Below are 14,813 nucleotides of genomic sequence, written 5' to 3'. Positions count from 1 at the left end.
TATGATTTTGCGTCCTCAGCCTGAGTCTTCAATAGCAAAACCATCGAGACTGCGGATTTATTACAAGCATTGAAATGTGGAAAGGAATACACACTACTTGTGTAACATGTCAGCAGTAGCAATGTAATTATAGTCTTAAATGTGTAGGGACATACTTGAATGCGTTTTTGTTGGGGTCAACAAAACCTTTTCCCAAATGACCGAAATCTCTCTGAGAATCATGGGCCAGGAGGCTGGGGCAGATGTCCCGTCCTGTCTCGCACCGCTGCTCTTGCAGCCGGCTGTTACATAATCTTGTTTGTAGGCTGCTCAGGCTTCATCTTATAATTGATTTCTCCTCTCCTCCAGCAACCGTAGGGCACACTATTCAAGAGTTCTGCTCCTATGGCTGCTGGATACCTTTTTCTAAATTCTCCTTTTTAAATTTATTTCCAAACTCTTTTTACCACTGTGCTTCATGCATGAGTTTGGAGGTTGTTGCTGGCCGGAGTCTTGCACAGGACTTCATTTTACCTCAACATTCTTCCTTATGTTTACTGGAAATTCCGTACTTCGTATGTCTTAATAGTGAAATTGCCATTTATGTCTTGTATTCATCCCGTCACTGACTACATATACCCAACCCCCTTCTTCTGTCACTTGCAGTTGCTGAGACTCTAGTTTATGTCAGAGTTTATGTACAGTTTATGTCAGAGCCCTAAATACTCAACCTTAAACAATGCTTTCAAATTCCTTCCATTCTTCTTATTCCAGTTCTCAAGTTCTGCTCTTCTTCCTGTGCAAAATTTCTGTTTATGGATGATAGCACCCTATTTTGTGTTACAAGCCCTGGTAGTCCATACCAGTTCAAACATGCAATAACATTTTCGTACTATAGCGTTCAAAGTGAGTGTAGAATTCAAAACCAGCAGAGAGTTGCATTATGTTCAGTTTTCCCAATATGGAATACCTGTGTGTTCACACGTGGAATATTCATATAAGCAGATACATGTGTGTCTCAGGTGTTTAATAAATAGTGGATCATGAAAGCAATATGAACAATCACAAATCTTGCATTGAATTACATAAAACAGCTTCCAAGAAGAGAAAACAATTGAGTAACTACTTCTGTTGTTCTCATTATTATGGTGGGTTGGGTTTTTTTTTTTTTTCAATTTTTGATGCTTTATGTCTGAAAACGACTATGGTTTATGGTTTGTGATTTAAGGTTTGATAAGAGCTTCTTTCTGCTTGAAACTTTGTCCTTAGTCTTTAATAACTGGATAGGGTTTTTTCCTGAATTCTGTAGTATCAGTAGTTCAAAACCTGGCAGATCTGGACTTTGGAGAAAATTACTTTGGAAGAACTCGGTGGGAGTGCACTCTTCTGGCTAGGAAAATGGACTTTCTACAAGAAACTTCTCATCCCAGCCACAAATAAATTTTACTAACCTGAAAAGGACACGTACATTATTAAAAAAAAAAAAGTTTTCTGACAATATTTGGGCCAAGAGAGGCTCAGAGATGAGCCTGCTTGCCCTTAGACTCTGACCCAATGTTCTGCATATGAGTAAAGAATTGGGAGAGTGAATCCCTATGCCAGTACAGCTGGAAAGAGATCTCGGTTGTACAACTTGTCGTTTTGAAAGTGCCATATCAGGTTAATAGAGTGATGTTTTTGTCTATGGAAAGCTTACCTGAGGCTGTCATTTAGAGATGTATTATACTAGTATCATTTTCCTGTCCTCTTTGCTCTCTAAGGTTTCTACATTTAGGCTGGTAATATTTATGTAGTTCAACTTTACAGAAAAATAGTGTCGATACAGTTCTACAAAATTCTCTCAATGTCTCCTAAAATAATCTTTTTGTAAATATATGCAATTTGTTGTGGGATGGTGATGGTATAAAGCTCTTACTGACATGACCTAAAATTCACTTATGAATTATGTGACTGTCTCAAAATTATTAACCATTCTGCCTTGTCACGACATCTTGTATTCCATGTTTTATAGAAGAAAAAAACCTATATTGGAAATGTGGGATTGTCAAACATTCCCAAATATGTGTTCACCCAGGAAGGTATGGTGCTCTGCTACTGTCAATCCAACTTTATGGTCATTGGGGGAAAAACAATTGTAACTAATGTTTAGAAAAACCTATGAATCGCAGTATTTTTCTGTATGTAGTAACCAAGTATTGTGTAGCTTTAAAAAGTGATTTCTTTTTTTCTATAAACTTCTCACTGAATCAAAGCTATTACCTGCCTGAGGGCCCTGGTCAGTGTAATCCTGAGAAGCTAAAGTTACTCCGTTTTAATACCCTTGCTGTTATTGGTCCTCTAGTAAGAGTGTCTGTAAGTGTTTCAATTGAAGTGAGTTTGTGGTAGTTTTTTTATTTCATGGATATCCACCCACAACAAAATCTGATTTTCCTTCTATACTGCAGGTTTTCAAACAACTTTTGCATGGTAACAGCTTTTGGCTGCTATGGAATTCTTACTATGTCTAATTCGAGGACTAAAGCTGAGAGACTTCATCACACTGTTAGTCTTTGCCTGAAAATAAAATGTTCCTTTTCCCTGCTTTACCAGTGTAGCATTACGCTCATCTTTGCCCCCAAAACTGATTGCCTGTCTGTTTTCTTGAGGAAGTCTAGGTGTATTTTTCACTACCAGCATTATATTTCTGCCAGCTTGTGCACCAGCTTTGAGTTCTTTATTTCTTACAATGTTATCTCATACAAATTATTTTTATTTTGCTCAGTGAGTGAATTTTACTTGTGTGCTCTTGAAGTAATGGATTGCTATTTAAGCCTTGTTTCAAGGCTGACATTGAAGTCTAGTGGTTTATATACCACTCTCTGGCCTCAGAGGCGCTTTCCCAAATGATACAAATGTATGCAGGTGGATTTATCCAGTTTAATGTAGCGCCATTACCCTGCTATGGACCCAGAAATAAAATAAAATAACAGGACCCTACAGTGTCCCTCTCAACAGATCTTGTTTATATATAACTTGACAGTAAAAATAAGAAGGTGAGAACATACAGCAATTCTGGATTTAAAAAATTGCATTTGACATGATTGAAAATAGGGTAAAAGTAATGACTAGGTTTTTTTCTGCCTGTCTTTTGGTAGGATTATCTGATAGTCCTTCTCTTGTCATGTTTCTCTTGGCATGTCAGGCTTTTGGGATACTAAGAACGTCAGGATTTCCCTCTAATTGGAACTCTAGATGTCAAGCTGGTAGTAGATCATTCAGTAGTAGATCTGTTGCCAGTTATGTATTGAGTCTGGTTCTATATATTTTTGGTTCTTGAAAATGTGAATCTACTTGATAAAGGAAAAATTTTTGAGTGCCCTATTGCGTCGGCAGAACCAATATTATTTTTTAAATAGTTCATAATCCCAAAAGTTTTGTGTGCTTCATTGTGCAGTGTTTTGATAATATGAGTAAACTTGCTTTTAATGTTTTATTTAGTGTCCTTTATATAGCCATGTTCATTATGCTTTTTTTACTAAGTTATTTATTATAAAATTCAGAACTTCTGCATGAAGACTATTTTTTTTTTTTATAATATGTTGGTAAGTGGGAAGGTGGAAATAAATGTGAAGACCTGGATTGTATAGAAGATTGCTCGTCATAAGTTAAACAATGTTTTTTGATGGAGTTGCTCATGTATGGTTGAAGAAATTAGTACCCAAAACCTATGTTACCAAAACAGATTCTTTTAGCTGTGGGTACATTACAGTACATACAGTATACACAGTAAAGATTATAGACTCGCCCAAATCATTCATGTTTTGGAGTGTATGAAAAAAAAGTAAAAAAGTCAATGGAGAGGAAGAGAGAAGAAGAGAATTCGGAGAGCATATTAAAAGAGGAAGCTAAAAATAGAATTTACCTTTTTTCCTGACATGTATAATAACTGTTTGAAGGATAATAGTTTAAGGGTGGTGAAAGGCTTATATGCTGAATAAAGTGTAAATGTATTTACCTAATGCTGTTGGGATTAACTTTCCTTTTTTGAGAAGACGGCTTCATATCATTAATTGATAACTGTAAGAACTACTTCTTCCTATCCACCTACAGGCAAAAACCAGATGGCCCTAAGAAAACATCACAACAGTAGAAAAGGATAGCAAATTATCATAATGCAAATGTGGATTTTTGTGTAATAAACTGGTGTCGCTTGAATGGCAGTTGAGGTGGCTAGAAGGAACAGACAGTGGCATATGAAATAATGCCATGTATACAAATAGCAAATTAGGGCCACTTAATTTTTCCTGTAGTGCAGGAACTTGTGCTGCTAGATAAAATTGCAAGTAACACATTCAAAACTGGGGAATAGGTGTTCTTTCCCTCCCAGAGTGCATAGCTGACTTGGAGCACTCTGATGTCAGTGTAGCAACAAAAATCGGCAGGATTCTGAAGCCTCTTGCCCCCACTGACAAACTATTAGGCCCTTTGAAGGGCCTGCTAGATCTACTGTGTCTAACGTGAAGGTGGGAGGGTCGGGCATATGAGTATTTCCGGACAGTGAAGAGAAGTAGTAGAAAAACTTGTAAAAAAAGTAGAAGAATCTTTTGGTTCTAAAAACGTAGGCATCCATTCTCATCATGTAAAGGTTTCTTATAAGACACCTTTGCTAGCAGTAATAACACAATATTTAAATACAAAATTATTTCCCTAAGTACTAACTTTAAAAGTCAGTGCTTTAATTAAGGCAAGGCTATTCTGAACTAGTTTAAAGCTGTCTGACACAATTTGATTTTAGTTAGCGTTTAGTAACCAGTGCACTGCTAGAACAGGACTGGTTTTTGTTTGTCAGACGTTATCTTAGACCAAATTATATGTTTGACATTAAGACCAAAGTTACTGACCATAAAAGAGAATAACCCATTTCTACATTTTTTTTTTCCCAGACACCTGAGGAGCTAGAAGATATATCTGACCTTGAAGAAGACCATGATGCACGTAGTCGTACAAGTACTCAGACTGAAGGGAAAACTGACAGGGTATGTATTACACCAGTTTATTTAAAAAGCAATTTGATGAGAGGAAAAATGCTGTTGTTTTACTGTTCTATGAAGCCACTGAAAGTCATGCAGTGAATCATTAAAATCTTGTTCAACTCTTCCTAGATTTCTGAAAATGTGCAAAGGTCATAAAACTGATGTGTATGACCTGAAAGAGAAAAAGACGGTGTAATTAAGTTATAAGTACTTGGTGAACATGTAAATTAGACAGAAAAATTCTTATACTTACTGAATGAAATTCTAACAGGTTACAGTTTCATAAATGTGGCTTGGTCTATTAGAAGCTAGGTTAATAAGGAATTTTTTCTATCTGGGTCTTATTGAAGCCTGCAATGCATATTAACCAAAAATAACCTCTACATACAAGAAAGTTCACATGCACAGAAGAGACAGGGATATATCTGGAATCTTAGCCACTGCAGTGCGTGAGTTACAGACTTTTCCTGTTGTGTTCATGTGTGAACCTATTCTATAGTTTATTGCTAAACTAGTGAATTCATGAGGAAGTATGAAAAGCTTAATACAATATTTCATAATTTCTGTATTTCTGGAAGTTCTGAATCTGGTTTTCCTGTTGTGCCATCGTTTAACCTGAGGACTTCACTACATAACTGTTTTTTGTTCACTGTTTACATTCAAACATTTTTAAGAGCCTGAAAACATTTCTGAGATAGCAAAAGGTTTCTTAGTACAAAATTGATGTATTTAGCAAACATTAATCTTCTTTATGTTTCCACTTTAAATAATGTTTCAGCAAAACTGTACTCAGTTCACAACTTTTTGAAGTGCAAAGATCCATGGGGCCAGAAATGTCTACTTCATTACTTGTTTGCTCAATATGTAGAGCAATAACAGATCTCTCACACTTGATTGACTCTAGTATTATTCCCATAATGGAAATTATAAATGATAGAACTAGTTGGGAAAAAGCAAAAATTTTCAATATAAAAAGAATTATGTCAAGAAAATGGCATTTTAATTCACATCTGTTTTTCAGCAAACACATTTTTTTTTATTCAACAAACACAAATATTTTATTAAGACCGTAAATACTAATGAAAAACACTAACCAAAATGAATGCTGTTCAGTTGTGTTTCATATGTGCGTATCAATTATATGTTAATTAACTGTTGATTCTTAATACATTGTGAGAAGTCTAACAACTATGTGAAAGATCACCTCATACAATCTTACTACTCAATAAACATAATTGGCAATTAAAATATACTAATTGCCCTTTTCAATTTAAATTACTCTTTGTAAATGTTAGCACATTTTCCTCACATTACAGGCTAAAATTTCTATTGTAGTTAAGAAAGGCAAGGTTTTCCTTCAAAATGTTATCCATATAAGATGCTATTAATTTGTTTGGAACAGGTACAGATGGTGTGCTTCCGTGTTTTCATAAATATCCCATAATGAATGCACTTGAAGTTTTTCTCTCACTGAGAAAACAGAAGTAGTAGTTTGTAGATGTTTACTATCACAATGTAGTAACACAAGATCCGCTAAGGCTTTAAAAGATCACATTTTCACACATGGTCTTCCACTTCTCAGATAAACCAGAGTACTTCTTTAAAGGGAATGTTTTTTGAAAAGAAAACCATAAACAACATGCTTCCAGATGACTACACAAAGCAAGAAGTAAATGCTGAAGACTGTTGTAGGTAGGGAGCTGGCTATGAAAGAATCAGAGGCATAGGTTATTGCTGTGGAGAGAGATGTCTCTGGGATATGCTTTTCCTTGTACTAGACACATAATACATAATCTGCACTGTCAGTGAATTTCGTGGGGAGGTGGAAGGGACTGTTATTTATAGATAAACTATGGTTAATACATCTGAAAAAACAGTATTTTAACAGTATAGGATGTACATTTCTATTTTTTCTTCCATTTCTCCCCAAAATAACAGAATTACTATAAACGTTCCTTTTTGGGGGATCTAGATAGCAGTCATTGCTTAAAGCCTGATTCTGTATCTTTACTTGGGAACAATTTTCCTGGATTTCAGATTATGCTATTAGGGCCATAAATGGCACATTACCCCAAAAATTAATAGAAAATTATAGCTTTGACTAAATTAGATATATAACCTCTCAGCATTAATCAACATATTGACAGAAACCTTCATGTACTTTTTTTTTAAACAAATGTTTGAACAAATCTATTTGCTGCTGCAGCAGTAAACATGAACAATGATTTAAGGCCTCTTTGTTTGGACTGCTATTTGATACTGACATTTGAAGATTTATGCCTAGAACCTATTTAGCAATATGAAGAATCTGTATAGGGAAGATAGATGTTTAAGGTTTAGACAGGACTTGTCTTGTTTGGTGTTCTGCAGCAGATTTCTGTGCTATTGTGAGGCTTTTGCATGCAGTGGTAACACCAAGAATGACTGTGTTCCAGAAGTGGTGTGGCAAGATTGCAGAGTAACCTTTTTTCCTCCTTGAGTTCTTTCTCTTGGGCATTTCCACTATAGTAATTTAATTTTATTTATACATACCTGTGTCGATACTAGTTGTGCATAACAGCACTCTTGATTCCTCTTGCTTTGTCAAGAGTGTAATATTTTCTCCTATGTCACATCTCTCACTGCCCCAACAGGGAACTAGTGCCTATGAAAGTGCCTTATTTCTTTCTCTTTTTATCACAACATATAAAGCATGTAAAACAGGATGTGTTGTGCGTATGCCACTTGTAACAAAGGCTACATCTTAACTAGCAAATCTCATTTTCCTTATGTAGGAAAAGTTAATACATTATTAATTATAACTTCTTCAGAATCTCTGTATATAGAGAGTATAGGTTAGTGATGAGATAGCAGGACTGAGATTTGACGTCATATTTATGTTCCTGACTCTGCAAGTATATGGGTAATCTTGGAAATGTTACTTCATTGATCTTTCCATCAGATAATTCCATATCTCTAAGATGAATATGATAGTGCTTATGGCACTGTCCCACACCATGGGATGCAGGTTAACTTGGGCAATGTGCTGTGAGATTTCTCAGTAATTAAACTGTATAACAATACTGATTATTATTTGTAGGGCAGTTTTATATCCTTGAAGAAGATCCTTAGGACCAAATCCTTAGCTACTATAAATGCAGGTACTGCTTGTGGATCCAAGGACTAATGCAGTTTTTCTCAGCTGAAAGTTAGATCTTCCTCTGGTTGTTGTGTCTAATTTGTGTAGTTACTCTGCAAGCTTATCACACAGTAATTTTGCTTGAGGAAATTTATGCCATCATGATCAGTGTAATTCCACTGAGGTAGTTAGTGGCTTATTATCATATGATTTTGTGTGGAAGAGAAGGTCAAGTAAGAATTTGCCCAGTTAATTTTCAGACTTAGAAGACAATGTACATTCTGATGATAGGAGAATATTTATTTTAAGTATTTAAAGTTAGTAAATTAGTGAAGAGAACAGCTTAGCTTAATTTCAAAGTTATTGCTACAGGTTAGGTGTTCATATTGAAGAAGAGGCAAAATGTTTTAGCTCATAACGTAATCCATTTAGAGATAACAAGAACAGAAATGCTTTCAGGCAGCCAGCTGCCCACATTTTTTTCTCAGAGTTCTGCAGACAGTTTTGTGAACACATAGACAAAAACTTCTGAGAATAGGATCTTCTTTTATACAGATTTGTTGCATACTATGTTTGCGCAACAATTCAGGGCTGATGAAGAGTTGACTCAGTGTGTATTATTGTGAATGAGAAAATCCAGGCTGAATTATTTTACTGTTTTATTTGTATTACATCTTAAATACAGCAATCATTAATATATGTCTAAAAATATATTTAACCTTGAAAAGATGGCCATATAAAGTCTTAGCAAACTCTCTTAAGAAGAGAGACTAGATATAAAAGCAAACACCAAGAACACCTATTGACACTTGCATAAAAAAATGCTTAGAAGGGAAGTTAATTTGCCATCAAATGAATTAGCTACTCTTATTCAAGTAACAAATACTTTACATTGAAGTTCCTACATTAATATAAGTGCTGCCATACATTAACAGGAAGCATGTGCTGTTTTGTTAATAAAAAAGCCAAGTTTAAAATATTTTCTAAGTTTAATTTTTATCAAAGCCACACACAGGCTTGAAATCCTGATGATAACAGTTCAAGCATAGTGCAAATAACTACTGTAATTTCGAGTAGGTTCTATGAATAGTAATTTTGACACTTAATACGTGGCAAAAGATTCCCTGTCAGGAGTCATGATCTATCAAAAGCATTTAATTTCCTTGCTAATTCTTAAGCTTTATTTAGCTTATTACTGGAATTGACTGTTTATTGGAAAGCTTTTTTCTTTATACCTCGTATGTTGCAATTAAGCATGTTAGTACTAGTCTTATCCGCAATGGACACAAAGAATGTGAGGTTTCCCTTTCTGTATCTATAATTTTTTTTGTACTTGTAGATCCTTGTTCTATGTCCTCTCTGTTTTCTTAACTCCAGATTAAATAACTCCAATACTCTTCATTTATCCTTTAAGATAGTGGTTTCTGTATGTCTTTTTGCTCTCTTTTTCTCTCCTCTGGATCCTCTTCAGGTGGTTAATGACTTCTTGAATTTTGTGTCCAGACTATTTATATTGCTAAATGCATTATGCCAGCTGTGGTCTCAACAACAAGAACTAGTGTAAGGTTTACACTGTTTTCTTCTATATGCATACTTTAGACTGAGTTTTGTACGAGGTTTGCCTTTTTGCCAGGAGTACGACATTTTGATCAACTACAAATCCCGACCCACAAAACCGCTGATAACCGTTTTTGACTCAGTTCCGTGTGCATATTGGTGATTTTTCTTAGGTGTAAAACCTTGTACTTGTCTCAGCTGAAATACATCCTATTATTTTTTCAGATCAGCTCTGAAGTTTCTCAAAATCGCTTTGAATTGTAAACCAGGCCTCTTACATGTCAAGGCAGGCCTCTTACACTGCAAATGTGTGATGTGTAATCTTGGTTCTGTCATCTACACCATTAGTGAGAATACTGAATAATGCCAGAGTCAGGGCAGTTCCCTTCAGAATTTCGCCTGATGGATCCCTCTGGCTTGGCATGCGTTCTTGATAAGTATTCTGTGAGCAGTTTTCTAACCAGTATCACATCTACCCAATGGCAATTACATCTAGATCATATTTCCCTAGATTATTTATGAGGATGACATGAGAATCAGTGACAAAATCCTAGGGAAGCCCAGATTTATGACATGTTGCTTCTTCATCTATAGGCCTATTACCCTGGGACAAAGAGAAATTAGATTAATATGATAGAATGCCGCATATAAGCCAACCTTTTTAGTGAAGGCTGATGCAAAAATGGCATTAAACAGTTTGCTCTATTATCTCCCAATAGCTTTACCTCTTTATCCAATTATATTGTATCTAAAAATATACAGGAACTGACACGGCAGCACAAATGAGGCACTCATTCAAAGAATGCTGGACTTCAGCAGGCATGCTACAATTCTTAAAATTGGGAGGAAGCTACTGATGACAGCAGGTAGTAAACTTAACAAAAGAAATTCAGCTGCTCCCAACTGTCAGTATCACACACCCACACAGTTCATCTCTAGGGAACACCCTGTGTATTCACTTTGCCATGAATTGCTGAATATCCACCATTCTCTCTTTCACCTCTGTATCCAAACTTGAATAATTATTCACTCAGCAGAAAAAGTAGGACTTTTTGTAAAAGGTAGTGGACACATTTTACTCATTTCAACAGAATCACTTTTGACTCTGTGCTGTATTCAAGAAATGTACTTACATACTGACATTCAAAACACATCTGTATAATAGTCTTTATAAATGCCTATCTTATGCTTACCTTCCTGATAAAATAGGCTCAGCTGATGTGTGCATATTTTATGACAATGATCTACAAAGTTTGTTGGAGAAAAAACAATTAAAGGTCACAATTGGAACTGTTTTGCTTTAAAACAGTTTGATTGAAACACATTACTGTCCTTTGAGTGATTTGGAGGGATCTTGTTCAGTTCCACCAAATGTTCAGCTGACTCTGCAGCAGGGGAGCAAGAACATAGGTGAGATGGCTTCCTGTGGCTGCTGAGTCTGTGGTGGAATGAAAAGCTTAGCTTTCAACTAAGGCAAAGCAGGGACATGAATCAGGTCTTTTTGGATTTATGCCATTATCTTATAACTACGGTATGTGAAGAGCATGTCATTTTGTACTGTTGCTTGTAAAAGCTCTGAAAAGTTTTTCATGTGCTCCATCAGGAGAGTGGGGTTTGTTTTCTTTGTAACCTACAAAATTGTAGTTTTCCTCTTTTCTTCTCTATAGTTACATGACATACTGCAACCTACAAAGCAGGAAGTGTTAAATAATTTTCAAAGGGAGGTTCTTCCCTTTGAAAAGGATATCTGGCTTGCCTCTGTGTCAGACAGAAGTAGTTTTCGATACAAACAATTGCTTCAATGTATTGTGCTTCTTTCTGTGGCTCTTCTTTCCTTCCTGCCTCCCTGTAAGCAGTAAGAATTTTAGTGGTGTGGATCTGGCCAGTCATTTGTTTTAGGGGATCAGGAAAGAAAAAAATGCGTGTCAGTCTAAGACTTGGAGAGAATAATCATAAGTTTATATGAAAGTCAATTCCTTAGAGTGTAGCCAGGGACAAAGGTAGGCAAAAGGCCAGTTATTTAGGTTGGGATCTCATTGGTGAGTAGTAACACCAGTGAGAGAAGAGTCAAAATCTTCAAGTAGTTTCTCCTTGTGTGTCCTCTATTTTTATCATTATGTGGACAATTTGTTCTGACCTTAAAATTTCAGTATCTGTGATAGCGAATTGACTGAAACTTGGAAGGGGCTGAAATGAAAAGAAACACGAACCTCACATGGTAAGTCAAATTGCAAATGGGGTGATGCAGATAACCCCAGTGTTGGAGACTCCCAACTACCAGGGATAAATAGCCTTCTGAAGAGTTAATTCGAGGAAATTAAAGAAAAAAATACATACTGGGGTTTTTTTGTAATAGAAGAAAGAAAAATATCAAAAATACAACTTCTCCTCTCACCTAGTTTTAACTCTGTTATCTGCTGCTGCAATAAAAAACATTTTGTCTTAGAAGTAATGAAAAAATCATTTTCTCCTGGTGGACAAAATAAACCTGCACTCATGTAATAGCAGTCATTCAGTCTAGATCTTTATTTCACATTTACCATTATGTTGTCTATTTTGATACAAAATCGTATCTGTGCTTAAAAGGCTATGTATACAATTGTTTTATTTTGTTGCTATACATGATTTTAAAGCAGTATGAGGAAAATGAAAGAAAAGTCAAGGTCAGAATTGTAGTTTCCTTTGCCCGTTTGTTCCAGTGGATAACATGTCTCATTCCACCTGAAACTCATTATTGTTGGCACGTAGCAGGATACTGTATGTCACAGTTCCCATATTAAAGTGTCATCTTTCTTGTGGTTTCCAGATCTAGGCCTGTGTTCTTGAACTCAAAACAGTATTGAAGCTGGGGGCTAGGAAATACCATAACCAAATACATATTAGATTATAAAAAGGGGTACTTCAGTTCTCTTGACTCTGTAGCCCAACTCTTATTTTTGTCTGTTTCATACCTTTCCCAGCAAGCTTATCCTACAGCCATGAGGAAAATGTGTCTTGGTCTTCTCTGGTCTGTTTTAGTTTTGGGTTTTTTTAACAAAACAGGAAAAGTATTCCTTAAAATAGTTACACTTGCTAATTCTGTGACTGGAGTTATAACATAGTTATACTTTGGGAGACCTGTAATTTCCTTTAATTCATATAAATGGGAAAATTAACCTTGTGACAGAGTGATTCCAGCATAAATAAAAATCTCTGAAATGGCATGGCTTGAAAAACATACGCGTTACATATTAAACTCCTTACCTGTTATACTAATTATAAGTAATTCAGCCACTGCCTTAACTTTCCGTTTTATGGATGGTAGATAATGTTTTATAAACAAGAATAAGTCACAAAATATTTATTGTTTAATTGCAGCATAATTACAGTGTGTTAATAGTTGCGGTATGTAACTGAGTTCCTGATGGCCTGTGGTGCAAGAGGTGGACCACTTCACAGAGCAGGTGCTAGATAAAAACCACTATGGCGGTAGAGCCATCAAGACCAACAGGCCAAAAGGTCTCCTCACTTCCTGTGGTAGAAGGTACTATGAAGGGCCAGGACTGCCATATGGCCACATAATATCTTAGCCTCCATCTGCTTCCTGGCCTGTTTCTGACACAGGAAGTATGTCTGACCCTTGTCTGGAGCAGGCTGATAATCTTGCTCATGAAGAAGAATATAAGTAAAATGTTTCTCTCACCATGCTGCATTTTCAGAAGTTGTTTCACTCTTTATATATTAAATACTTCACTAATGCTTAAATGTAGGAAGAATGCATGCATGCAGTATAGATCGAATGTTCTGATTCCATAGTCTGAACTTGCACAAAACACGCTGCTTTTCTAGCTATACTAAACCTTTATTTGAAACAGGTTTAGCCAGTGGAATGTTTGCAAACAGTCCAATCTGGAGCCGCAGCCAAGCATAGGGCTGTGTCCTGCCTGAGCCCAATTTACCTGTGGCCTTATTTGAATATTGGATGGTTTCTTATTGGCATTCAAGATACTTTTTTGGTAACCTTATTCACATACTGATTTCTGACATGCTCATCTCTTTATTTATCATCTTCAAAGACAGAAGATGCATATTTGAACAATTAAGTCTTTTTCAGTTCTTAAAATGATAGTGTAGAACCTTCTCAGGAGAGACGGCAAGCATACCTGAAAGTTTTAGGACAATTAAACCTTTTCATTTATTCTTTCCTACCTGAAAGAATATTGCATTTTGTAACTTGCATATATATCGTACTTAAAAACACTTAGGCTCCTTCATCCCTAAGAAAAAGGAAAATCTATCAGTCATATTTTATAAAGGCTCTTTGGAAGAATTTATTCTTCTTTCTCTTGCTACGTTAATATTAATGGTTTCATGGACACCACTGTCCCCATTACTCTGAGGTAATTTATTTGGCCCAACCCAATGATAGCATACAGATTTTGAAATTCAGAAGTGCTCAGGCTGGAACAGTTGGCTCAGGCCACAGTGTGTTTAAACTATATGTTTAATAATATCCAGTGATTTTGTGTAAAAAAAAAAAAAAAAAACAAAAAACCAAAAAACCAAAAAAACCAAAACAACAACGCTCCGACATAGATGTTTTGCAGATCAAATTATTTTATGTTTCAGGCCAAGATGACTCAACTGCCAGAGGCTGAAAAGGAAAAGATAGCTGAGCAAGTGGCTGACTTCAAAAAAGTCAAGAGTAAGCTTGATGCAGAGATTGAAATATGGGATGATACCAGCAATGACATCATTGTTTTGGCCAAGAGGATGTGTGTGATTATGATGGAGATGACTGACTTCACAAGGTAATTATGCAAAAAAAGGGTCTTCAATATTTATAAACGTTGGAGGCCATTGTCATATTGTTATGGCAGGAAATACTGAGTTCTTAATGTCAGGTGACAGCAGCTTTACAGAATTGAGTGGCTAAGCTAATGTAGTTAGCTTTACCACACTAGCTAGTAGTAGTGAAATGTTGGAAGGGAGGTTTGAAGTTTTGAACGATGCTTGTCCTTAATTTTTTTTTTTTATTTGTCCCCTTTTATTCATTTGGTTGGTTGAGGTTTTTGCACATTTTTTAGCACTTTATATCTGCTCTTAATGAAAGGGAAAAAGTAACAAAATAATCTTGATTTTAAGCTGTAGTTCTGTCTCATCTGTTG

At 35.8% G+C, this 14,813-nt stretch overlaps 1 protein-coding gene across 3 annotated transcripts in view; it reads left to right on the top strand.

Moving 5' to 3' along the window:
• The window catches only part of CTNNA3 (catenin alpha 3), a 546,120-nt gene that overhangs the window by 468,226 nt on the left and 63,081 nt on the right, over nt 1-14,813 (top strand). For all 3 annotated transcript variants that reach the window (XM_050898633.1, XM_050898634.1, XM_050898635.1), the window contains 2 exons: nt 4,902-4,994; nt 14,275-14,456. In XM_050898633.1, the coding sequence (XP_050754590.1) occupies nt 4,902-4,994; nt 14,275-14,456 (275 nt within the window). The remainder of the gene's footprint in view (nt 1-4,901; nt 4,995-14,274; nt 14,457-14,813) is intronic.

Source organism: Gymnogyps californianus, chromosome 6 (assembly GCF_018139145.2).
Source record: "Gymnogyps californianus isolate 813 chromosome 6, ASM1813914v2, whole genome shotgun sequence".
Taxonomy (NCBI): Eukaryota; Metazoa; Chordata; class Aves; order Accipitriformes; family Cathartidae; genus Gymnogyps; species Gymnogyps californianus.
This window is presented reverse-complemented; position numbering and strand designations above follow the sequence as displayed.